The following is a 26,561-nucleotide window of genomic DNA, read 5'->3' as shown; positions in this document are numbered from 1 at the left end:
TAATTTCTAGCAAGGGTTGCTAGGCTGCTCTTATTTACCAAATAAATTTGTTTGGAAAAAATGATTTGTGAAGTGTTATCATTTTCAATTGTTTTACTTTATCTAAATAAGATGTACAGTAAGGAATTAACATTTATGAGAAAGAGCCTATATTCTGCCATCATCGTTCAGAAAGGCGGTCGATCTTTGTAAACACAGAAAAAAACGAAACACGACTCAAAAGAGTTGGGGACTGTTTGTTGGACCATCTATAGTAAAGTGGATATTGTACATTGTAAATATACAAAATTACAAGTGTGTTGAATTGCACATTTTCTAGACAAAAGTACAAAATAACCTAGAGGCAGAGGGAATCTGTCAGTGTTGCTTTTCTAACAGAATACGCTAATGTCTACATCATAATACAGAATCAGCTTATGGATTTATGAATAATTGTTTATTGATATCTGTATTTACACTATAAGTTAATACAATTTAGCAATTTAAAAATATATATGTTAGATCATGATTTAAAATAATACTTCATTATCTTTACATGATTACATCTTAAAACCAACGTTAAATTAAAATAACTTTCATTGCGTGGGTAAAATGTTATGCAAAAATATAATTAATTTGTTTTAAAGCAGGAAAATACTACACCCACCAAAACACTTATATGATATAAACATGATACAGCCTAGATATGGACGGGTAAACTGCAGTTAGAGAAGCAGCACCTAATAGATTTATATTTTTAAGACATCTGTTTACTGGAAAATAGATAGTAACGGTAGCATAACATAAAACAATGACCGCATTAGCCTCTTTGAAAATACCATAATGAAAGCCCAGTTGCATAATATTATTAATTTTTTTCATCTAAATGTTAACAATCAAATTAATGTAATATATAATCTGATTTTTTTAAATATTTATTGATATTATTGTTGACATACAGTAACATTATTATTATTATTGATACTTGTAAATATCAAGTAAAATTAGTAAAACGAATTATAAAAAGTATAAAACCTTTGTATACATACTCAATTACTAATAAAACTCTGCTATTAATCTATGGTCTTTATTGGCTCAACATTAAGACTGTTGGCAAGTGTGTTCTGTAAACAAAATCAGAGAGAAATTATAAGATAGCTAGCATTTAAACTTGGATGAAAAATGCCTTCTAAAAGTAAACCTAAATTAAACTAAATAAATGCACCTGCAAAACTAGCTCTAGCGAAAGTAAAAAGAAGAAGACTGAAGAAAATATGGACAAAAATTACACTTGCCTCCTGCACCCTGCCCAGGAATAAATGACACAAAATAGTAGAACGCGGTATGTCAAACAATGGTGAAGCTTATTGATATACATATATATATATATATAAACACATCAGGCAAAGAACATTAATTCTAAACCGCCCGGTGATATACTGAAATTTAATTAATTAATTTGAAACGATAAAGATGAGGAAATCTGTGAGAATGAGAAAAAGTCGCCCCTACCGAGACTCGAACTCGGACCGCCTGCTTGATATGCAGATGTCCTAACCATTAGACCACTGGGGCTTTCATGGTATTGTTCAAACTCGATTGGATAGCGACTTTTTAACATTCTCGGCTATATATATATAAAATACACTGTATACTTACAATGTGTTCAATAAGATTTTTGTGATAAGATAAGCCTCCATCTTTCTTCACTTTATCAATGTGTTTTCTCTCTGGATCTCCAGCCACAAGCACTTCTGTTTCACCTTCAGCCTAGAAATTAACAAAATGAAGAATTACATTAAAATAGCCTTTTTATTTTATTTATTTCATGGATTACTTTTATTTTCATGTGAAGTGCATAAAGGCTTTATGCATTATGCACTTAAAAGTCCAAATTTATTATTATTATTATTAATACAACAAAACATTTAATTTTTTATAATTAATTAAATAATTTAAAAAACTAATTACTCACTGCCGGTAAATTACGAAAGTCATCAATAAAAGATTGCATTCTGTCTGGAAAGCCTGGAGCGAAGGCCTCTGGATTAATGGCTACAAAACATTGTCCCTATAAAAAAAATAAAGCAGTTTTTCAAACACAAAATCATAAAATTGTTAACAATGTATCTGTGTATTGCCCTTTTCCACTAAATACAATAGCTCCACCGAACAATCACATTGAAATGATCAAACGATCATCTTAACTACAGTGTTCATTAAAATATTTAATATAGCCAGGGAAGAGTGAAATTAATTGTAAAGTGTCATTTCGATCAATTATAAGGTTTCAGAGCCTTTCATAGAAAAGAATTTGAGAAAAATGCATTAGGCACAAATATATAACACGTAAATAGAATCCAGTCATTTGATTGGATGATTGTTGGTCACATGATAGAAAGTAAGTGCCCTATAAGTGTAATTATTAACTAAAGCATTAAATTAAGTGGGTCACCTAAAACAAAAGCATTATAAAACTTGCCAGATTTGCCACTTCACTAGACGATTTCCATTTCCTAATGTTTGGACCATAGTTTGCTCCGCCAAGAATGCCACAAAATAGTTCCACCATCATTCCCAATCCATAACCCTAGGAAATAATGTGTAAATGGAAAAGATTAGCAAATTCAAGACACAGTCCACTGATATGCTTAAACATTATAGCATCTAGAGGAACTTATTCCAACCAAAATGGTTTACATTTCTATTTTTTTAAACAATTATACAAGCCCTTTAAGAAAAAAATTAGTGCTAAAATTGTTTGTAATATTAGATAGGATAGGGTTATCAATGACCTCGTATAATGGGTAACTATTTGTAATAGAAATAGCATTTTCTTATGTATAATTATATACCACTTTCCTTCAAGCAAAATGGCTCAAATTACAATATCAATCAATTTAATTTGATGAAGAGGTAACTATTTGTAATAGAAATACTAATTTTGTGAAAAGTGATTGGTATTATTATTTAATTAATATATACGTTTTTCCATAAAGATAAAATAGCTAAAATTTACATAAATTAGGGTCAATTTGAAGTACTTGTACCTTATAACCACTGCACATCTCTGTACCTCCTAGCGGCATTAAACCTCCTCCACTCAAAACTGCTTTGGAATCATTAGATACCTAAAAAATATTATATAAAATATTAAAATAAGATCTTAGTACAGTAAATACATTAATGTGTTTTTTTTTATAGTATACAATGCTATGACACTATTTTCATTGTGAGTAAATCAAGTTTTTAAAGTTCAAAAAAATTAATTTGAATAATTGAAATGGAGAATTTTTATTAATTTTTGTTTAAATATTATGGATTATAGGGAAAATTACTGTACCTTTCCACTGGCATCAGAGCCCCATCCATCTGGAATTGGGATGCCTTTACGATCATTCAACTCAATCTATTAAGAAATAATGGTAAAAAAAAGTATAGTTATGAGCATAGTTGTGACATATATCCTTATAGAGGGCGCTATATAAGCATGGACATAAATGAAACTATAACAATAGCCTTTCTGAGAGGGTGTCTAGAAAACTAAGATATCTGAAGCCAGTGAATGGTTAGGCTGGATTTCAAGCTCTGAGTTCAGTGCCATTGGTTTCTTTGTTTTTTTAATATCTGCTAGAGAATATTTTTCAGGGTTAGGTTCAGTTACAAAATATGTCAGCTATCTTTAAAATTCTTTTCATTGAAAATAATTTCTGCCTTAAAACACTGGCAAAAAGTAATGCGGGCAGATTAGTACGTTTAATTTAAAATATATAAATTCACTACTGTACCTTTCCTAAAGCCACTGCTGAAGTTGCCATGTCCAAAACAAAGCCATCATCATCTTTCGCTGGTGCTCCACACGCTATAGGATTTGTTCCAAGTGACGGCTGAATATATTATTTAAGATTTTATATCATTTCATCAAGTTGAAATTATTACAAAGACAGCAATTTGAAAATATTATGTGTACTCAAAATTAAATTAATTAGGCAATATGTAATTATAAGCAATAATATAATAAAATCTCAATGACTTTATTCTATTTTGATAACTTGATAAAAATTAAATAATAAATTGCATTGGTATTGTAAAAGTATGTGCAGTATTATATCAGTTTTTTTTGTTTTGTATATACTTAAATAGACCAAAAAAATAATGAAATGAAACTGTTAGAATAAGAATCCACTGAGGCAAAATTGAAAATATACTTAAGTTGAAAAGGTATATTTTAAACTTTTGACCTATTGATTTATTTGTTACTACATTATTTGATTTTATATTATATAATATTGATACTGATTTTCCTAATTTAATGTTATATTTTATATATATATATATATATGAGTTTTGATGATTGCTTGTTAATTATTATTGTTAATATTATTGTTTGTAATGTATTTTAATTTTAATAAAGAGGGCCGCTGAATATCAGTTAAGCCACTGGCCCAAACTGTAAGGGTTACCCTCTTGGTTGATGGTTGAAATAGTATTTGTTTTTAATTGATTTTGGCTGAGAACAAATATGCAGTGTGTTGGCTTATATCCACATTTTATAATTCTGTGTAAAATTAATCATAATCTGGTGGTAAACCTACTGCATATTAATGTTGGATTTCCAGCTGCCTGAATAAGTATTAACTACAATATCTGCCCTTACCTTTTGTGCACGGGTTGGAGTTACTAGCGGTGACGTGTTTGTAAAAGACATTCCGATTAAACCTTCTTGCATAGCCTTTAATGCATACCAACCTGCTATACTGTAGTGGTTACTACCTAAAAGATGAAGTGTACCCAGTGTATATACTTAAATTGTAGTTTTTACATTAAATGTCAATAGTAAAAAAAAGCGTCAGGCCCGACAGTGATTATTTTATTACTTTGGCAGAAAATACAAATTGGTACACAAAACTCACTGTTCAAAAAGAGATAAGGGTAGTCTACCAAAGCAGGTTTTGCCAGTAAGATTTGCCGGACTAAATTGGCTCTAATCGGTAATAAAAAAGTATAAGAAGAAAATTATACATAACCTAATACTTATCAAGTAGTTGTAGGTTAGGCCTAGCCATTATACACATAGACCAAATCAAAGGCTATATTTTGTAAGTTTGATAGACAATTTGCCAGACTTGATTTCTAATATTGGGAGAACACTACAAGGATGTGTTGATACTTACTGTACAACAAAATCAACCCGATATTTTAGCTAAGTTGGTATTGGGTACAATAGGTCATGGGTGGATCCAAAATGCACTTAATTTTACAATTTCTAGACACAGACACCCCTACTTAAACTATTTAAAAGTCTTGGATCTGCCACTGTATTAAGTAAATACAGTATTACTGTACAGTGGTATGTTATTATGAACTGCCTTACATCCCAGCATATATTTACAGCACAAAGCAGTGCAAACCTTTGGCCACTACCCATCCAATACCAGCCTCCTTTGCCTTCTTGATTGCAATATCTGTACAGAATTTACCAACGACCGGTCCCAAGACGTTGTTTCCCTCAACCCAGGCTGTTGCTGCCGTTTCCTTTAAGATAACTGGATCCTTATCGCTGACTGTGATTCCATTTTTTATATCATTGACATACATATCTGATTGAAAATACAAATAATAATAAAATAAATTAAATCAAAAATCATTAAAAAATGATATTCAGCTTGATACAATAAAATGGAAAAAAAATCACAGCATATACTATTGTCAGCCAACTGCTCAATTGAATCATATTCAATTTCAAATATTTCTTTTATCTCTCTTAAGATAAATATATTGTGATTTAAATAAAGGACAATTTTATACAAAAGTAAAGGTTTTGTTGTAAACCTTGACCTGGTAAGATTTCAATTGATGGTAGACAAGACTTGTATGCAGGGTTTTGAAGTTGAAGTAGAACTGGCTAGATAGTTTACATGTGTTTGGGGCAATTCTAGCAGATAAAGACATTCCCCGAGGCTAAGGTGGCACATGACTGATGTGAGGACCAGAGCGATGTAAGGGAAGATTAGCCAAACATAGCAATGTACAAAATTAATACAATTATTACTGTAATAATAAGTAATTGCATTTGATTTACTGTACCACATAATTAGGTATGTGTATTGATGGTTACGGACAATACACTATTGGCCAGAAAAATGCAGTTTGTGTTTTAGCAAGCAGTTCCACTGTCCTGACATCATCATAAAGCAGCTTAATTATTATCGAACAAGGGGTCCCACCGTTAGGCAAATCACTTCACCTAATTTTAATTTCACATACCAAGCCTATTCATTCCATGACTATAATGACCACGGTGATCAGCTGTTACTAAAACCTCTGCTAAATCGTTAGCATGTGACTCCCTCGTCCCTGTTGCCACCATACATCTTTGTATGAAAGATCTAGCTTCCTCTACAGGAACGATGTGGTAATCCCTGTAAATAATATAATAATAATGAAGTTGTAAGTTATAAAAAATAAACAACGTTACTCAAATCCAGGAAAACTGCAAACAGTACTTCCCAAAACACCCACTACTACTATCTAGTGACTTTAGCTGACAAATCTATACTATATATATTATATTTATAGTAAAAAGGATGTGAAATCAGGAAATAAGGTCTTTTTTAAAGTTTGAAATGCAGTTTTTACATACCTAATTATAATTCTTGAACAACTCTGGACGTTAGGCATAAAATGAAAAGTGGTATATGCTACTAATTTCTTACAAATTGCCTTCATTTTTATTTGGTACTGCATAAATAAATAGGACGAATTCTATTTTCTGAAATTAATATAATAATAATTAATATTGTCTCTTGAATTTGAAAATACCATTAATAGTTAATACCGGGAATTACATACGGTTGAAAACTGGCTTCTTCTAGTAATACTAGCCTATAGCTAGGATAGCTGGCTTCTAGTTAAGCTTAGCTAGGAAGGAAGAGCTAGTTTCTAGGCCTAGCCCTAGTAGACTTCGCTAGGCCTACCTCTATTTGTAGACAGATTCTACTACTTGCCTAGGTAGGGCATAGGTAGTAGGCCTAGGCGGTAAATCGACCTAGGCCTAGGGGCCTAGCTAGGCCTACTTATTATCATTAATATTATTAGCTAGGCCTAGTAGGCCTGGCCTAGCTAGCTAGAGTAGTTAGTAGGCCCTACTTCTAATAAATAGTATTACTTTAGGCCTAGTCTAGCCTCTAGGCTAGTAGTAGTAGGGACATCCATCATAGTCATACCGTTCATTATTAAATAAACAAAACATTACCGTGCACTTGCCATCCTTAAAATCTAGCCCAGTTTCCGAGACAACGACCAGTCAAGATCACGTACAAGCAAAGAACTTATAACACAAGTTCTTTTGGTACAAGCTAGACCGCCTCTCTGCCTGCAGAATCTGGGCTGTTGTTAAATGAGGCAATATCGTACGGCACATGCGCAGTATTCAATAAGTTTCCCAGGTCTCTCTCTCTCTGGCAGCCCCCCCCCCCCCCGCCCCCCCCCCCCCCCCCCCCCGTCGTCCGACACAGTTTCTATTAATTGTTGGCATTATTAATTATGCTAAACTGCAACATTTACCAGAATACATGAGCAGAGAAATTTTCAATAAACATGTTTAAAAAGGAGAAAAAAATAAACAAATACAGCCTAAAGTAAAATTGAACAGTGGGCCGCCAGAGTGCAGATAAAATGTTTATTAAAGTCTCTGATCTTTACCATGTTTTATAGGTTTAACAAGCCGTTTATTAGGTTAAGGACCTTTGAGTTCATAATATCCGTTATTTTTTTATTAGTATGCCTATTTCATGGCCAAAACCGGGCCGTTTAATACCAGTACACTGAAACGCTTAATAATTATAATATTCATTAAAATTTAATTATCAAAATATAGTATAAAAACAAGACATGGATTAAATGAAATTAAGATCACACATTGAGCTTCGACATAATTCAATTGACCGGTTAATAAACCGTACACAAAGGCTATCTTAAATTGTTTTAGTACACTTTTAAGAATGTACTTAAATCCAGTAGTTCAAGAAATGGTATGTAATGTTATATAACTTAATTTAATGTATACATTAGTTTAGGCCTAAGTTATTTTAAAGAATAATACAATTTTTCAGTGTAAAAAATATTAATTTACCCCTTTTTTTACCATTTTAAGTAAGTGCTTAAAAGAAACATAAGTATGTACTTAACATAGCATAGCACAGTAAGGTAATCAATATCCACCCAAAAAAAAAAACATTTCGTTGTATCATATTTTGTGAATGTGTGATACTTATAAAGTATACACAATTAGATTAACCAACATTAATTTACATGCAATCATGATTTTCTCAAAACTGTTATTTGTATATAAAATGTAATAGTTAATTTTATAACCGTAGGTTATAAAAATAACGATTATTGTTATTATAGTTATTTGTATTTCTTTATACATGCTTCGACATAATGTACAATATCTCAAGATCCCCTTATATATTATATATTGTTAAATATTAAGTTTCGTATAATTGTAAAGGATATTACATTTCCTACCAGATAGAATACAAATCTGAAACATTTTAATTTTCGACTTATGTTTCACTTTGCCAGAGCAGGTCACATTTGAAATATGTCACTTTTATTTGAAATGGATATTGTTTTGGTATGGGTACGTATATATCTGAGCAAAATGTCGAGAATTGTTTATAATTTAGCGTTAATATTTATAAAATGTTAATACACATCATTACCAGGCTGCTATACATAACAGGTTTAAACATTTACCACGTTGAAACACTGGTTCACGTCAGATCACCGAATAAGCAACGTTGGTCCGGTTAGTAGAGTTGGATGGGACAAGGGAGTATTATTTTTTTTTTCTATGCAATTGAGACAGAAATCATGATAATAATATTTGTTATTATAAAGAATTGCAAGATAGCTGATCTACTTCCTAAATATACTAAACCTAACCCCCTAAATAATCTTTCTCGACTATTAAAAAATGACATGTTCTTGAAAGACTGCATCTAGTATCTGCCTCAGATGATTGGCTTTATGCACTTTCTTGTTTCAAAGTGGGCACTGGACGACCAATGATAGGATCCTTTCAGTCTTAGTTTTATCTATCATACAGGTAATATACAATACAAAAATAATAATGTGTTAAAGTGTACAATATTGTGACATGTCGTTTGGGTTGTGAAGGGTGGACTACATAATGATAAAGTTATAACACACTTAAGTAGAATCTTGCCATTTGATTTGAGGATTGTGGGTTCCCTGTTCATGGACTTCCTGTTTGTAGCCTATTAGACACGTCGTCAAATTATACCAAGCTGAAATATGGAATGTAATTATATTGTGCTCTCTAATTTGATGCAATCGTCTGCGATACTGTTAAGTTGGCAGCTCCTGAGGGCTTGCGTTAATGCAGTCTTCGTAGCTTGTCTGCCCGCTTTAGTACGCCATAGCATCAATACCTGGTATTTCATTTCTCCCATTTCTGATTGATTGTTGTGCTCGATATTTTCAATATCAATGTTCGCGCTTCCCTCAAACTTCGCAAAATCATGCAATGTGCGATAGACATCTTTCCACTTATCTCTGGGAATCTGTCGTGAAACTTCTCTTAATGTTTCGTTACTCACAATATCTACATTTAAACAAAAAACATTATTTTTATCATTATATACAATAGGTTAATGATGCAAAGTTTTACTTTATGCTAGTTTGTGTAGACGCGCTCAAAACATCAACGCCGCATCATAATTAGTAAATATGCATAGATACCATGAAAGGTTACGCTCTTCTAAAATTCTAGGTACCTCCGCAATATGGGAGTGTTATGACATCATCATGTCTATATATGGACACATCACATAAAGTTTGATAGTGTAGACAAAGCTTAATGTGTTGACAGTCAAGCGCAGTTTGAAAAAGCAAATATTTTCTCATTTTAAATTAATGTCAAATACCTGTATAGTGAGCTGGTGGTTGAAATCGTCCGGTATCCTAAATAAAAAATGTATTAGTTTAGTCAATTAAAGGTTCCCATTCAGTTTTGTCTATTTGCCTTTATACTTTAACAAACGATAAGTACAACAAATTTAGTATATCATTAGTTTAACACTGTCAGGAATTCGTAAACAGTTTTTTGATTAATTTTAAACAACTACAATAATAGAGGTATAATATTGAACGTACCATTGTAATCATCCTTATTGGACCAATGATTTCTGTTAAACCATTCGCAAAAATTTTCAATGTCATCTCTAAACTGTCGACCTGTGTTTCCTCGTCTTTAGGTTTCAGCGTGAAGGCCTCGTAATGTGGAATCGCCTCTGAACAACATCGGGCTACGTGCTTCAAAGATATTTCCTGTAAATATGTAATCAATAAACTTAGTAAAATGAGTTCAATATGTGTTGATCACGATGGTGTTGTTGATCATGATGGTGTTGAGCATGATGGTATTGGGCATGATGGTGTTGAGCATGATGGTGTTGAGCATGCATGGCGTTGATCATGATGGTGTTTATCATGATGGTGTTCATCATGATGGTGTTCATCATGCTGGTGTTTATCGTGATGGTGTTGATCATGATGGTTTTTATCAAGATGGTGTTGATCATGTTGGTGTTGATCATGCTGGTATTGATCATGCTTGCATTGATCATGCTGGTGTTGATCATGCTGCAGGTGTTGAGCATGCTTGTGTTGATCATGATGATGTTGATCACGATGATGTTTATTCTGATGTTGCTGATAACGGTTTTAATGGTGACTGATCAATATTGATAATTACCCTTGAATTCGGAAGAGAATCGTTAAACGTCTCAGATGTCCACGGAAAGTCTCTTCCAAAATCATCTTCTGGAAAAAACAATTCAATTTTCTTTGTCTTTTTGTCGAAGAAATGGTTGATTGGTCGTGGTACACACAAAGGACCATTGCGCTCGTTAACACGAAATGTATGAGAATAATCCTTTATTGTATCACAGACGTAACATCGTAGATCGACTGTTTGTTTCCTCCCGTCTATATGAACATAGTCCCCATACACCACAACCTGCAGATTCAAGGGCGCCTTTCTAGAACAGCTCCCAGCACATGTGTATGTTGTAAAGTGACTTGTTTTGATCCTAAAGAAATGTTCGTCAACCTCAAAGTGCAGACCATGTTTCGCATCTTGATTAGAACTTGTTACTGTCCATCGAAATTTAGAAACGGGATCCGAGTACTTGTCTTCGGAATGTAGAACCTGGAACTTCCAGTCGGGGTTGAGTTTAGCACGATGTGGCACCACCAAAGTGACATTCGAGTTGAATTCTGCTAAACCAGGCGACAAACATTCAACCACTGGTCCTAGCAGAGTTAAATACTTTTGCTGGTTAAGCCCAAAATTAGATGGTTTAAGTGCAACTCGGACGATAATCTCTTGTTTGGGGTGAGTTTCTGGAATAGACCCGGGTGGTACAATTAAGCTTACACTAGATCTGGAGTCACATAAAACACCGCCTTCTGGTCCAATGGTTGCTTTAATTTCCAGCCAGAATGGGTCGTATGATGTCTGTTTAGTGCTTGTTATCATAGTCATCGGAGTGGTTGTGCTTAAAGATATATTACAGTTTGTGAGTATGTCTACTCCTATGGCTGTTTGTTCAGATGATGCGGGAATTACGTTGACCGTTGATTCATTTCTGAAAGTTCTTTTGGAAGGACGTCTACTCCTGAAATGTAATAATATAGTGTATTCAAATTAATGGTTGTGTGCACTTTCGCAGGTATTTTTTCAGTTACAGCAGCTATTGAGTGTCCTTGTTTACGTGTTGATTATCTGTTAATGAACAGCGTTTAAAAACACCGTTCATTAAGCTTGGTTCTCACTAGAGACGCAACGTAACGCAATCTATGCAACGTAAAAATCATTGTGTTTGCCCCCGCCTGCGTGAAATCAAACCTGCGATGTTTTCAGCACTATATTGCGTCTCGGTTCCCACTTGTGATTACGCAATACAGCACTTTGCGTCGATACATCGCTGCGTTGCGTTCTAGTGGAAACCACGCTTTAAAGCTTGGTTCCCACTAGAACGTAACGTAAGGACGAAACGCAACGCAAACCTCCGGGTTTAGAGGGTTATCTTTTGCTCCTACTCGTTTTTTGTTGTTGTCTTTGTTCTGATTTTGTTGTTTGTTAAGTCTGCGACTTTTGATGTATATATATTTTCTGTACCACTGTTGATTTTTATATGAGCAAAAAATAAAAACAAACAAACAAACAAGCATTTTAACCAATGACAAGCGAAGTTATAGACACATCACATGCGAATAAGCCATCGCTTGTGATTGGTCAATTCACTTACGTTGCGTTACGTCCTTGCGTTGCGTCGCTAGTGGGAACCACGCTTAAAGAATAATACATTTAAGGATTAATTTTTTTTTTTTTTAAATGTCATACACTTACCGTTTCCTCACTATGATAACCAACGCCACATTAACGCAAATAATTATACCAAGAGTAATAATCATCCACAACCGCCATTTTATTCTATTATTACTTTCACTATCTTCATTGATCGGTATATCCATGGCTGCAGTTATTTGCAAACGCTGTCTATATAATATGGTTTTTGGGGACACGTTTGTTGAAGGGTTAGGTATGTAGCTCGGCTGAACTGTTAAAAAGAAAAACTTATTTTGGTAAACAATGCGGTAGATGGAGATTGATTAAGATTGACAACCAAACTCAATTTACTTTACAAATCGTTAATTATTGTGATTTAGTTTGCGAAATTGTGGTAAGGGTCTGTCCGATCAGCTTCAAAAGATGCAGAACAGAGCTGCTCATATCATTATCAGGGCGGATCATCGTAACAATTTAATTCGTTTGCATACTTCTCTTGGCTGGGCTTTTCTTAAGCTTGGTTCCCACTAGCGACGCAACGTAACGCAATCTACGCAAAATAAAAAAATTCCCTTCCAATAATTGTGTTTGGATGCCCCTGCCTGCGTGAAATCAAACCTGCGATGTTTGCAGCACTATTGCGTCGTCGGTTCCCACTTGTGATTACGCAATACAACACTTTGCGTCGATACGTCGCTGCGTTGCGTCCTAGTGGGAACCACGTTTTAACCAAGTTCTCATGAAAATGAACGCAAAAGAGCTATCACGCTTCTCATTGGTAAAATTACTTGGGTTATGTCCTATTTATTATCATATTTTTTGTTGAATATATATGTTGAGTGTTTGCATCAAATTAGAACAAATGGTAAAATTAATAACCTTTTGAATGATTGGGGTAGCATACTGTGTCGTGTTTTCTTCCACATTCAAGAAGAACTGTAAATGGTGGTTCACATACAGAACACGGGTGACAAATATAGTATCTGCAATAAACGATAAAATAAACTCGCATATTAATTGAAGTATTTATGTTTTTCAGAGTAGGTGTTCCATTCCATGTCATTAAACAATTACTCTCGATTAAAAAAAGTGGGGCGGGGGGAAGAGATTAAAATCCTTAAATTCCTCCTCCTTTTCTTGCCATTACCGGTAGTAATTTATGAAAATGTTATTATGAAATTTGTATTGTTGGATTAAAACAAATAAAGAAAAAAATATTTAAATGAAATGTGATGCAGCATGGTGTAAACTAAAATGCCGTAACTAATGGTTTAATCATTAGAGGTAATTTATATATTACAGTATATACTCAACATTTTTTTTTCTTAAAATTATACATTTTATGTATATTAATATTATATTATCTACTGTTATTCTTTGTAACAAAACTATTATGTAAAGGAAAGTTGGTGGCCTTTTCCTCATGCATCTGGGACATGCTTCCTGTTGTTGGTGCCTCTATTTAAACGTATGCATTTTCTTTTTATCAAGTAGTATATCAGCTGTTCTCTCGCTCTGTTCGTGGCGAGGTGCTATGCAAACGAATAAATACAATATAACAAAATCATCAATACAATAAAATAAATTTGATAATTCTTCTAAATTACCTGATTTGTTGATTCCGATTTAAATGACATGGAAATGTCTTGGCCTCTTTCGGCGCAAACTTGTTGATTTCAGTCTCTGTTAAGCCTAGTTCATATTGATGAGGACCGCATTGGCTTGTCGTTGAACATGTTTCTCTTAAGTTAGAGATGTCGTAACGTTTAGACATGCATCTATTTCCCATACAGATTACAAGTAAACAGACGCAACTGATTTTGAAAGACATCATAATCTAAAAATAAAATGTGAAGCGCACATTGTCACAGTAAAAAAAATGGCAATGCTTAAAACTTTTATACGGTGTATAAAAACATGAACAGTAATGTTGTAATTCACTTATACACTATTTGGAAGGTGTTATTATAAATGAGATCACAGAAAAAAGTGTATATTTGTATTTATACAAGCGGAAAACAACTAATAATAATGTAAAAATAACAGACGTCATGTGATGGACATACACATACTTCTCCAAAAGTGGCAAACTCGGAGATCAAACAAACGTCTAAAAAATAAGAAAATATATTTGGCGCCACTCGGTGGAACTCATAAACCATCCTACCTTCCTTACAGGCCTAATTCCGGGGTTCCAATACCTTACATTGTGTACTTTTTCTCAGTCAGTATTAATAACCGTAACACTCGAAACTTCACATAAACCATTTAAACGATTTGTTACGAAAATGACGTTCCAAAACACTATTTTACAATCCTACTTTTAAATTTACTTTGTATGGACCAGAGATTCCGAAATAAAAGATTGAATGAATGATGAATGAATAACCAAGAGGACGGCATTGTTCATTGTCCTCTTATTGATACCCAATATAATATGGTTTTACAGATTTTAACATATGTTACTCTACCCCATTAAAGAACTTGATTTTCAATGAATAAATCTTAAACGTGTGTGAAATGCATTCCGCACGTCGAAACCCCGTGTAGTGAACCATTTACGAAAATTTCTTCACGTACTAGCAACAACCCCCTTCCCTCACCTATTCCAACCTGGCGCCACCACAGGTGAGTATGGATATAATTCCTAAATAATTATAATAACAATTCTTATTTTGCATTTTGGTTCTAATTATTCCCAAAGCAATTTTCAATACGACACTACAGACACGACAGCCGGGGGGCGATTTTTTTTTTCGTACATAAGTTGGGGACCCCCTCATGAAACGTCACAAAATAAACATGAATAATTCATCAGTTAAATGTTCTTGTTCCGTGTGCACCCAAGCGTATAGCAACAAGAAGTGATTACACAACTGCGATACGATACTTTTTACAGTAGGCCTAGGATTCTAAGTCAATTCACGTGACTGCCTTCGCGCACTCTTCTTCACACACACACGCACACCACTATGCAAAATGTGTCGAGTCGAGGCTAATCGACAGCTAGGCAAGACATTACACTAAGTAGTAATTCATTGGACATAGCCCAAAGAAAGCTTAGACCCACAAGAATAAAGAATGTGTATAATTTGTGTACTGTATTTTTTTAATTCTGCTATTTTATTATCAAACAATATGCATGTAATCAAAGGAACTGCGCGTGTAACTGCAGCCTACTTACAGGAGGCCCTCTAGAGCTCAGATAGATAAAAAGTGATAAGAGAGAATAAGACACATTTTATGACATAAAGTTTAGAGATAATCATTGTTAAAAGTATCTTTACCATAGGCTCCAAATAGGCTACAAGGTATTTACACATGGTTATTCATGTGATTGTAATTATAACTTATGACTTGTATTTTTAATTAGTTGAGTTTTACTTCATTGCTGAGAGCTAGCCCTAGGCCTTAGGGTACCATGTTCCCCGGCCCCATGAGTCAGACCTGTGCTTGTCTGCCTGTACAATGATGATATGATTAGGCCTACATTGTAATGCTAATCTTTGTTTTATTATAGTTTTCACGGTGTTTATTCAAGTTGCTAATGATACTGTAATTTGTAGAGATACAAGAGATAGTTCAGAGAATAAATAAAGGAACATCAGTATCTACAAAATTTGTAATTTATTTATGATGGACGCCTACGGTAACAGTGAAAACTTAGCTGACGAAAACTCAATGAATCTAAGAGAACAGAGTGAGAGACGCCCTACAGCTAAGGCCCTGTCAATTAGCATTGCTACTGAAGTAAAACTGTTGACTCAAACTCAGAGAAAGGCTCAAGAAGCATCAAGTGAACTAGAAGATGTTCCAAGCGACGAATTTGAGATACAAACTGCATTATGCAAAGCTAAAGCTGCATTAAAGGAATATAGTGATGCTTGGTGCGTATTGAATAAATTGTATGCACAAGATAGAGATGGTATTCATCGCGAAGATCACCTGGAGAATGAGAACATATATCTCACCATTACCAACTCCATCCAAGCTAGTATAACAAGCGCTATGGATAGGGCACATGCATTAGCCCTGGAGTGTCAAGCCTCAAAATCTGCAGCATCAAGGAGTTCATGTCGATCTATTGTTAGCATTAAAGCTCAAGCTGTGGCGAATGCTGCTGCAGCCAACAAAACTGCTCAATTTGCTGAAAAAATGGCTAAACAGAAAGCAGACCTTACAGCAAAGGAAGCTGAAATGGAAATTAAGAAAGCAGAAGCAAGGCTTGAAGAAATAAGGCGGGAAGCACAGCAAAGAACAGAACATGCCAAAGCTGAAGCAGAGTTCAAAGTTTTAGAGGCTAAACAAGCTGCAGCTGTAGAGAATGCACGAGTTGATGCAATTCAACAGGAAATTCAGAACGGATATGGAGAAATTATGACCACCCCACACCAAACCTCAAATGATCATGCACTAAGGTTTCGCAACCTAACCAAACCTCAACCTCTAATGACACAGACACAAGCAACAACAGCCCAATCGACAATGCCTCAAAATCAATCTAGCAGTACCACAGACTTAAACGCTTTAGCAGAAGCCTTTTCTTCAGCCTTCAGGATGAACCGCATACCAGCACCAGAGCCACCAATATTTGATGGCGATCCTCTTAAGTACTATGATTGGAACGCATCCTTTAGATGTTTAATCGAAAATAAAGGAATTTCTAAGGCAGACAGAATTCACTACCTTAAGAGATACATAGGAGGCCCAGCAAAGGAAGTTGTCAGTGGACACTTTCTGCTACAAGGTGAACATGCTTATGAAAACGCTAAATCAGTTTTAGAAAAAAGATATGGAAATCCATTTATAGTTTCCGAAGCATTTAGAGACAAATTAGACAGCTGGCCAAGGATTCAAGCAAGAGATTACAATGGCCTTAGGCGACTCTCTGACTTTCTGAACCAATGCAACATAGCAATGAAGGAAATGAAAGGCTTGGAAGTTCTTAATGACAGCAGAGAAAACCGGAAAATTCTTCAAAAATTACCAGATTGGTTAGTGAATAGATGGCGAAGAAACGCAGTGAGCGCTATGCAAATCAAGGGTAGTTATCCAACATTCAATGACTTTTCCACATTTTTGACGACCGAAGCTGAAATTGTTTGCGATCCTGTTACCTTAATACCAGAAAATGAAACAAAATTCACAGAAAAAAGTTCAAGATATCGAAACCAATCTCAAACGCTAGCCACCAGTATCAGTGGAATGCCATCATGCTTCATGTGTAAAATGAATAACCATCACCTAAGTGACTGCAGAGCGTTTGCCAGAAAACCCGATACCGAAAAACAGCAATACATCAAGCAAAATGGTCTATGTTTCAGCTGCTTACAACATGGCCATGTGTCAAGGAACTGTAACCAGAAAAGTATTTGTAAAATTTGCCAAAGGAGACATCCAACAAGTCTCCATGTAAAGGAGAGAGATCCGGCTAACGAGATTGACGCCGTGACACAGCCGAATGTTGACGCTAAGTCTGAAGTAGTACAATCAGTAAAGACTTCAAATGTAAAGGAGAGAGATCAGGCTAACGAGATTGACGCCGAGACTCGGCCGAATGGTGACGCTAAGTCTGAAGTGGTAAAATCAGTAAAGACTTCAAACTGCAAAAATGTCCGCAGAAACACAAACAACACAATGTCTTCAATGATAGTTCCCGTCTGGATATCCAATGAACATAAACCTGAAAAGGAACATCTTGTATATGCCCTATTAGACACACAATCCGACACAACCTTTGTGCTAGAAGATACTGCAAACCAAATTGGTGCAAGTTGCGAACCAGCAACACTAAGATTGACTACGATGACGTCTAAAAGGGAAGTCGTATCTTGCAAGAAGTATAACAACCTAATGATTAGAGGTTTCTTTGAAGAAACAAAAATTCAGCTACCAACGGCATATACTAGAGAATACATACCAGTTGACCAATCACATATTCCTACACCCGAAAAGACGAGATGTTATGCTCATCTACAAAGGATAAGTCAACAGATACCATCTAGACAAAACTGTGAAATAGGGTTGCTTATTGGGTATAACGTTCCACAGGCTCTGGCACCCATAGACCATATTTCAGGAAATGGAAATGAACCATTCGCTATCAAAACTCAATTGGGTTGGAGTGTGGTAGGAGGAGGAGCTGAGACATCTTATGTTCCTCAAGATAAAATCGGTCACAGTCATAGAGTAATGGTGAAGGAAATTCCAAACGATCTACACTTAACGTACGAATCTAATTTGAAATCGGAACCAACCAAAGAAGTTCACTATGTCTTAAAAACAGCTGTTAAAGAAATAGTTACTCCATTAGATGCAATAAGAGCCTTGGAGTACGACTTCACGGAGAAAGTTACAAGAGACACAGTTCTCTCTCAAGAAGACGTGCAGTTTATGGATACTCTAAAAAAGGAAGTCCATATCAATGAAGACCGACATATCGAAATGCCATTACCCTTTAAAAAGAGGCCAGTATTACCGAATAACAGAATTTGTGTACTGCATCGATTGAACCACCTAAAACGACGTTTCCTGACGAATGAGAAGTACTTTGAAGATTATCAAAAATTTATGACAGAAATACTTCAAAATGGAGATGCCGAGAAAGTACCAGCAAATGAAATACAAAAAGAGCCAGCATGGTACATACCTCATCACGGAATTTACCACCCTAAGAAACCCACCAAAATTCGTGTTGTCTTTGACTGCTCCGCTAACTACAAAGGTACAGCCTTGAATTAACATCTTCTTACTGGACCAGACCTAAACAACACACTCATAGGTGTACTATGCAGATTTAGACAAGAACCCATAGCCATAATGTGTGATATAGAGAGGATGTTTCACCAGTTTCATGTTAACCAGAATGACAGAAACTATCTACGCTTCTTGTGGTGGGAAGATGGAAATCTCGAAAGGCAACCCATAGATTACAGAATGAAGGTCCACTTGTTTGGAGCCGCTTCCTCACCAGGTTGCTCTAATTTCGGACTAAAATACATGGCGGAACACTTTGCCGAACAACACAAACCAGAGACAGTTAACTTCATTAAGAACAACTTTTATGTAGACGATGGTCTAAAGAGCGTAGAAACTGTACCTGAAGCAGTTGAATTAATAGAAGATGCCAGAAAACTGTGTGCAAAGGGCTCACTTAGACTACATAAATTTATTTCCAACCAACGAGACGTTATGTCTACCATCCCAAAATCAGAACAGGCTAAAGGAACCGTAGATCGAGACCTATCATTCGAAGACTTACCAGTTGAAAGGGCCCTTGGAATACAATGGTGCGTCGAGTCAGATAACTTTCAATTTAGAATCACCATGAAAGACACTCCATTGACACGCCGAGGAATTCTATCCACTGTAGCATCAATTTTCGACCCACTTGGACTTCTTGCCCCATTTACACTCAAGGGTAAGCAAATACTGCAAGAAGTGTGCAAGGAGGGAACAGACTGGGACGAAAAACTTTCCGAGGAGCTTCGTCCAAAATGGGAGAAATGGAGATTAGACCTTCCAAAGCTTGCCACCATTACGATTAATAGGTGCTTCAAACCAAAAGATTTCCAACAAAGAAAGGTCGAATTTCATCACTTTTCCGACGCAAGTAATTCTGGTTATGGGCAGTGCTCGTATATAAGACTTGAAAATGACTTCTCTGAGATTCACTGTGCGCTGATAATGGCAAAGGCCCGAGTGGCACCCAAAAAGGTTGTTAGTATTCCAAGATTAGAGCTACAAGCCGCGGTGTTGTCAACGAAAGTCAGTACCATTCTATATCAAGAACTAGAATATAAAAATTCAGCACACTACTTCTGGACTGACTCGAAGGTAGTACTTGGTTATGTCAGAAACGAAGCCAGACGTTTCCATGTGTACGTAGCTAATCGCGTCCAACGCATTAGAGATACCACAAATCCTGAACAATGGAACTACATATCTACGAATGAGAATCCAGCCGACCATGCTTCAAGAGGTCTTGGAGCAAAGGACTTACAGACATCCAACTGGTTTCAAGGACCAAAACTCCTTTGGAAATGCGGAAATATAGTGGAAAATAATCAAAAATTTGACGTATCTTCCAACGATCCGGAAGTAAACCAAGCTAGCGTGCTTGCGATAAATTCCACTGAAGAAAATTGCTTGCTAAATCGTGTAGAACGTTTTTCCGATTATAAGAGAGCAGTTACAGGAGTTGCCGCTCTTAAGAAATTCATCAAAACAAGAAAAACCAAAAATCATTATACCATTACCTCTGTAGAAGACAGAATCGAAGCTGAAAAGACCATCATCAAAATGGTCCAACATAAGTTCTTCAAAAAAGACATCGACCAACTCTACAAGCAATCTTCCAAGTGCACAGGCAATCTTGCGAAGTTAGACCCGTACGTAGATGTTGACGGATTACTGCGAGTTGGTGGTCGCCTGAAACGAGCCACCTCTCTAGATATGGGTGTTAAACATCCTGCAATATTGCCAAAAAGAAGCCATGTAACACATTTAATAATTAAACACTACCATGAGAAAACAGCCCATCAAGGAAGAGGCTTTACGACCAATGCAGTTAGATCCAATGGATTTTGGATAGTTGGAATAAGTTCAGCTGTATCAAGCCATATCTACAAGTGTGTTCAATGCAGAAAATTACGTGGGCGTAATCAAGACCAAAAAATGGCAAACTTACCAAATGAAAGATTGGAACCAACCCCTCCGTTTACATATACTGGGTTTGACTGTTTTGGACCATTTTTGGTTAAGGAGGGAAGAAGAGAATTAAAAAGGTATGGATTGTTATTCACATGTATGGCATCAAGAGCCATTCATATAGAGATGCTCGACGACATGACAACAGACGCCTTTATCAACGCTCTTAGATGCTTCATTGCTATACGTGGCAATGTTCGTCAATTTCGTTGTGATCAAGGCAGTAACTTTATGGGAGCACAACATGAGCTCACAAAGGCCTTTAAGGAGATTAAAGAAGATAAGGTGCGAAAGTTCCTAGCAGATCAAAACTGTAACTTCTTTTCTAATGTTCCTTCCGCCAGTCATATGGGAGGCATTTGGGAAAGACAAATAAGAACAATCCGTAACGTTCTCTATTCCATTCTTAATCAATACAAGTCAAGATTAGATAGCACGTCTCTCCGTACATTCCTGTACGAAACGATGGCTATCGTCAATAGTAGACCTCTAACAACCGAAAATCTAAATGATCCACATGGACCCGAAGCCTTAACTCCAAACCAGCTACTCACAATGAAATCGAAAATCGTTTTTCCACCGCCTGGGTTCTTTGTCAAGGAAGACGTATATGCATTAAGAAGATGGCGTCGAGTTCAGTTTCTGGCCAATGAATTTTGGTCAAGATGGAAAAAGGAATATTTGACCAACCTTCAATCGAGAGCTAAGTGGAACCAAGTACGCCGAAACCTTGAGATAGGAGACATAGTACTACTAAAAGAAGAACATTTGATACGCGGAGACTGGAAATTGGCCAGAATATCTGAATTAATGCCAAGTGAGGACGGACTAGTGAGAAAAGTTAGGTTAATTGTTGCAGACACAAATATCGATAATGATGGAAAACGGTTGAAACGCGCAACATATTTGGAAAGGCCAATTCATAAACTAACCTTGATTTTAGAAAATACAAACTGTTAACTTATTCTTTCAATAGTTTTGGTAAATATTGTTAAGGTACTTCCAGTTTTGCATTGCTAGTGTTTATTCTGGCACGGGTGGAAGTTTAGGTTAAATCATAGATGATTTGGGTGGGAGTGTAACTGCAGCCTACTTACAGGAGGCCCTCTAGAGCTCAGATAGATAAAAAGTGATAAGAGAGAATAAGACACATTTTATGACATAAAGTTTAGAGATAATCATTGTTAAAAGTATCTTTACCATAGGCTCCAAATAGGCTACAAGGTATTTACACATGGTTATTCATGTGATTGTAATTATAACTTATGACTTGTATTTTTAATTAGTTGAGTTTTACTTCATTGCTGAGAGCTAGCCCTAGGCCTTAGGGTACCATGTTCCCCGGCCCCATGAGTCAGACCTGTGCTTGTCTGCCTGTACAATGATGATATGATTAGGCCTACATTGTAATGCTAATCTTTGTTTTATTATAGTTTTCACGGTGTTTATTCAAGTTGCTAATGATACTGTAATTTGTAGAGATACAAGAGATAGTTCAGAGAATAAATAAAGGAACATCAGTATCTACAAAATTTGTAATTTATTTATGATGGACGCCTACGGTAACAGCGCGTATATGAACACATGAGATGGGAAGGTTAGACCCACGAGAATAAAAAATGTATTTTTGTTGAATGTTTATTGTTTAATTTTGCTGACTCTAACACACACGTCACACACACCAACACAGCTACTACTAGAATAGACATGGGTTTAGAGAATAGTAATTAGGCCTAATAGTATCAATAGAAACTATAATTTTAACACGTAATTCTTTAGTAATAAATTATATTAAACACACCATAAACTAAAGGCTGATTATTTCGACAATCCACACAAAACGCCGCTATTCTATTATGAAATCGCACGCGGCAACCACAGCGGAGATAGGCCTAGAATCGTACCGCACTTGTGTAAACTACTGTAATCACTTCTTGTTGCTATACGCTTGGGTGCACACGGAACAAGAAAATTTAACTGATGAATTATTCATGTTTATTTTGTGACGTTTCATGAGGGGGTCCCCAACTTATGTACGAAAAAAAAAATCGCCCCCCGGCTGTCGTGTCTGTAGTGTCGTATTGAAAATTGCTTTGGGAATAATTAGAACCAAAATGCAAAATAAGAATTGTTATTATAATTATTTAGGAATTATAGCCATACTCACCTGTGGTGGCGCCAGGTTGGAATAGGTGAGGGAAGGGAGTTGTTGCTAGTACGTGAAGAAATTTTCGTAAATGGTTCACTACACGGGGTTTCGACGTGCGGAATGCATTTCACACACGTTTAAGATTTATTCATTGAAAATCAAGTTCTTTAATGGGGTAGAGTAACATATGTTAAAATCTGTAAAACCATATTATATTGGGTATCAATAAGAGGACAATGAACAATGCCGTCCTCTTGGTTATTCATTCATCATTCATTCAATCTTTTATTTCGGAATCTCTGGTCCATACAAAGTAAATTTACACATAAATGAATTAAAAATAAACAAAAAGACTGTACTAATTACTACTGGACTAAACACAATACACTTGGTACCTCTCAGTTAAAAAATGACCAGTTATAATTTCGCGTTTGTTGGCTTAAATGATATTAACAACTACCAGTCAGAGATGCACACTTTTTGCCTATTTAAAAATACTTTTGATCACTGAAAATTATTGTCAATTATTCAATGTTGAGATACGCTCAAATTGTCTAAACTGAGAACATTCGTTGATGGATGAAAAGAGGCGCCATATCCGTAGTTCTATACTTTACCCTTTGATAGACTATGTAAGAGGAACGAAATAATCTAATTTTCATTAAAAATGTTTGGGTTTTATTTGTGGGAAATATTTGATTTGTTCAGCCAATCACTATGTTAAACAACCTCATGCAATGTGCAATGCAATGAAAAAACAAGAGGATTTTTTTACGATTTTTAGTAATTCGTTCATCGGCTTAGCTTTTTTTACCTGATCTTAACATTCTATAGAATAATAATTATTGATAATACTTGGCCACTAAACCAAGTCAAACTTTCAATATTTATATTTATTACATAACAATGTCACGATAAATCTTAGGTATTTTTTTCACTTAAAAAATGACAAACTCGCCTCTAAAATATTATATTAAAACGGTCTCAAATTACGCTAGAACGCCGTTGCTTCGGTAAATATCGCCCTTGCATTCCTATCTTATTTGCTATCTAATTTTTTGATATCTATTTAGATCTTACGGAAAACCCCGACAATGTCGTAATGTTATAAATGACGTCACAGGACAAGTTTTCTATTTTTAAATAGGGTAAACAATTACGGTAAGAATGCATTAAAAAAATGTAATGTTATCATGGACAGACTCTAGTATGCACAACCTTCTTTAAGTCGCAAACTCGAAGTTTCAAATAAATGCTGTTTGCCATAGTTAAGTCCAACATTTCTTCACTGGTTTAATTTCGGGATTTCAAAGTGTACTTTATCGCAGTCGGTAATTCGAAACTTCCAGTAAACTACCTAATTTGTAACGATTTGTTTGTTAGGAAAATTACATTCCAAAACACTAATTACATTCCAAAACACTACTTACAATCCCTACTTTTACAGCTTGTCCCGTACACGGCTGCATCAGTGAAGCTTCTAGTGTCGACTAATATTAAAGTTTCGGGAATTTTTAGAACCAATTAGGCGCAAGAAAAGAATGAATATTGTTATTATTTTCTTTGTATAAGAGAATTAATCAACCAATATATGCCGCCCAATCGTTTGGTATCTATTTAAGTTTTATGGAAAAACCAACAGTATAATAATTATATATATAATATACTACCTTCTTTGTTTTCTACTCTTATTCAGACTCCATTCTGTCTCCTTTTGTTGTATTTCTTTTATTCCTGTCCACCCAGGCAGCACTTGCCATTTCTTATACTATGACGTTATCCAAATTCCTTTACTTGCACTGATGGAGGGCTAGTGTTGCCCGAAAGCTCTGCTAACTTTTCTGGCTGTTTTTAACTTTTACTTTATCGTTTTGATTTAGCTCTTCGCTTTTTTTTTGTATCTCCATTGAGATCCAGTCACTGATATCCACAGCATTGCCATTTTTTCAGTAATTTGCCTTTGGATTTATATATATGTATATATTATATATATATATAAAACACAACAGGCAAAGAACATTAATTCTAAACCGCCCGGTTTAGAATGAATGAGGTTGTTTAACATAGTGATTGGCTGAACAAATCAAATATTTCCCACAAATAAAACCCAAACATTTTTAATGAAAATTAGATTATTTCGTTCCTCTTACATAGTCTATCAAAGGGTAAAGTATAGAACTACGGATATGGCGCCTCTTTTCATCCATCAACGAATGTTCTCAGTTTAGACAATTTGAGCGTATCTCAACATTGAATAATTGACAATAATTTTCAGTGATAAAAGTATTTTTAAATAGGCAAAAAGTGTGCATCTCTGACTGGTAGTTGTTGATATCATTTAAGCCAACAAACGCGAAATTATAACTGGTCATTTTTTAACTGAGAGGTACCAAGTGTATTGTGTTTAGTCCAGTAGTAATTAGTACAGTCTTTTTGTTTATTTTTAATTCATTTATGTGTAAATTTACTTTGTATGGACCAGAGATTCCGAAATAAAAGATTGAATGAATGATGAATGAATAACCAAGAGGACGGCATTGTTCATTGTCCTCTTATTGATACCCAATATAATATGGTTTTACAGATTTTAACATATGTTACTCTACCTCATTAAAGAACTTGATTTTCAATGAATAAATCTTAAACGTGTATGAAATGCATTCCGCACGTCGAAACCCCGTGTAGTGAACCATTTACGAAAATTTCTTCACGTACTAGCAACAACCCCCTTCCCTCACCTATTCCAACCTGGCGCCACCACAGGTGAGTATGGCTATAATTCCTAAATAATTATAATAACAATTCTTATTTTGCATTTTGGTTCTAATTATTCCCAAAGCAATTTTCAATACGACACTACAGACACGACAGCCGGGGGGCCGGGACAATTTAAAAGTAGGATTGTAAAATAGTGTTTTGGAACGTCATTTTCGTAACAAATCGTTTAAATGGTTTATGTGAAGTTTCGATATATATATATATATCCAATCTGCAGACAGTACTGTTCCGATCTTATTAGATCTCGTCAGTGCAGCTCAGGTTTCGAAATGAAATGTACCGCAGAACTGGCACAATATATAGGCTGAGCCAGGTATGCGGGACATGGTACACTGATTATGAACACAAAGAGTGCACAAGCTCAACGAGCGTGCTTTGCAAAATGCTAATAGTATTCACACAAAAAATGCACCGTTTCGAACTGAAGAGTGCTCTACAAAACAAAATACTATATATAGCAGAAAGTAGAGGAGCGTAATATCCAATCTGCAGACAGTACTGTTTCGATGTTATTAGATCTCGTCAGTGCAGTTCAGGTTTCGAAATAATATGTACCGCAGA

At 35.3% G+C, this 26,561-nt stretch overlaps 2 protein-coding genes across 4 annotated transcripts; both read right to left on the bottom strand.

The window, feature by feature from the left end:
- Nucleotides 1-6: 6 nt before the first annotated feature.
- LOC140053938 (uncharacterized oxidoreductase YjmC-like) lies at nt 7-7,352 on the bottom strand. Of its 2 annotated transcripts, XM_072098693.1 has the most exons (12): nt 7,235-7,337; nt 6,623-6,751; nt 6,247-6,401; nt 5,391-5,579; nt 4,637-4,752; nt 3,768-3,866; nt 3,323-3,388; nt 3,030-3,110; nt 2,462-2,569; nt 1,955-2,050; nt 1,639-1,749; nt 7-1,103 (listed from the first exon to the last, which is right to left on the bottom strand). In XM_072098693.1, the coding sequence occupies exons 2-12, from the start codon at nt 6,724-6,726 to the stop codon at nt 1,053-1,055; spliced, it is 1,176 nt and encodes a 391-aa protein (XP_071954794.1). In that variant the 5' UTR covers nt 6,727-6,751; nt 7,235-7,337; the 3' UTR covers nt 7-1,052. The 2 variants fall into 2 exon arrangements, with proteins under 2 accessions (XP_071954794.1, XP_071954795.1); XM_072098694.1 differs by lacking the exon at nt 6,623-6,751 and having other exon boundaries at nt 7,235-7,352.
- A 322-nt stretch (nt 7,353-7,674) lies between these two features.
- LOC140054882 (uncharacterized) lies at nt 7,675-26,465 on the bottom strand. 2 transcript variants are annotated; one of them, XM_072099988.1, is made up of 8 exons: nt 24,893-26,465; nt 13,972-14,201; nt 13,244-13,347; nt 12,425-12,635; nt 10,766-11,690; nt 10,165-10,338; nt 9,936-9,972; nt 7,675-9,613 (listed from the first exon to the last, which is right to left on the bottom strand). In XM_072099988.1, the coding sequence occupies exons 2-8, from the start codon at nt 14,196-14,198 to the stop codon at nt 9,315-9,317; spliced, it is 1,977 nt and encodes a 658-aa protein (XP_071956089.1). In that variant the 5' UTR covers nt 14,199-14,201; nt 24,893-26,465; the 3' UTR covers nt 7,675-9,314. The 2 variants fall into 2 exon arrangements, with proteins under 2 accessions (XP_071956089.1, XP_071956088.1); XM_072099987.1 differs by lacking the exon at nt 24,893-26,465 and adding an exon at nt 24,653-24,825.
- Nucleotides 26,466-26,561: the final 96 nt, after the last annotated feature.

Source organism: Antedon mediterranea, chromosome 7 (genome assembly GCF_964355755.1).
Source record: "Antedon mediterranea chromosome 7, ecAntMedi1.1, whole genome shotgun sequence".
NCBI lineage: Eukaryota > Metazoa > Echinodermata > Crinoidea > Comatulida > Antedonidae > Antedon > Antedon mediterranea.
The sequence above is the reverse complement of the archived record's forward strand: the minus strand, read 5'-3'. Positions and strand labels throughout refer to the sequence as shown.

Bases quoted from the DNA above. Each gene is read 5' to 3' on its own strand.
- LOC140053938 (XM_072098693.1), bottom strand. From the start codon at position 6,726: ATGCAGTACCAAATAAAAATGAAGGCAATTTGTAAGAAATTAGTAGCA. The intron at 6,402-6,622 runs GTATGTAAAAAC...TATTATTTACAG, and splicing joins TGTTCAAGAATTATAATTAG to GGATTACCACATCGTTCCTG. The intron at 4,753-5,390 runs GTTTGCACTGCT...TTCATCTTTTAG, and splicing joins TGGATGGGTAGTGGCCAAAG to GTAGTAACCACTACAGTATA.
- LOC140054882 (XM_072099987.1), bottom strand. From the start codon at position 24,691: ATGCAGCCGTGTACGGGACAAGCTGTAAAAGTAGGGATT. The intron at 10,339-10,765 runs GTAATTATCAAT...ACATATTTACAG, and splicing joins ATTCTCTTCCGAATTCAAGG to GAAATATCTTTGAAGCACGT. The intron at 9,614-9,935 runs GTATTTGACATT...GTTTAAATGTAG, and splicing joins ACCACCAGCTCACTATACAG to ATATTGTGAGTAACGAAACA.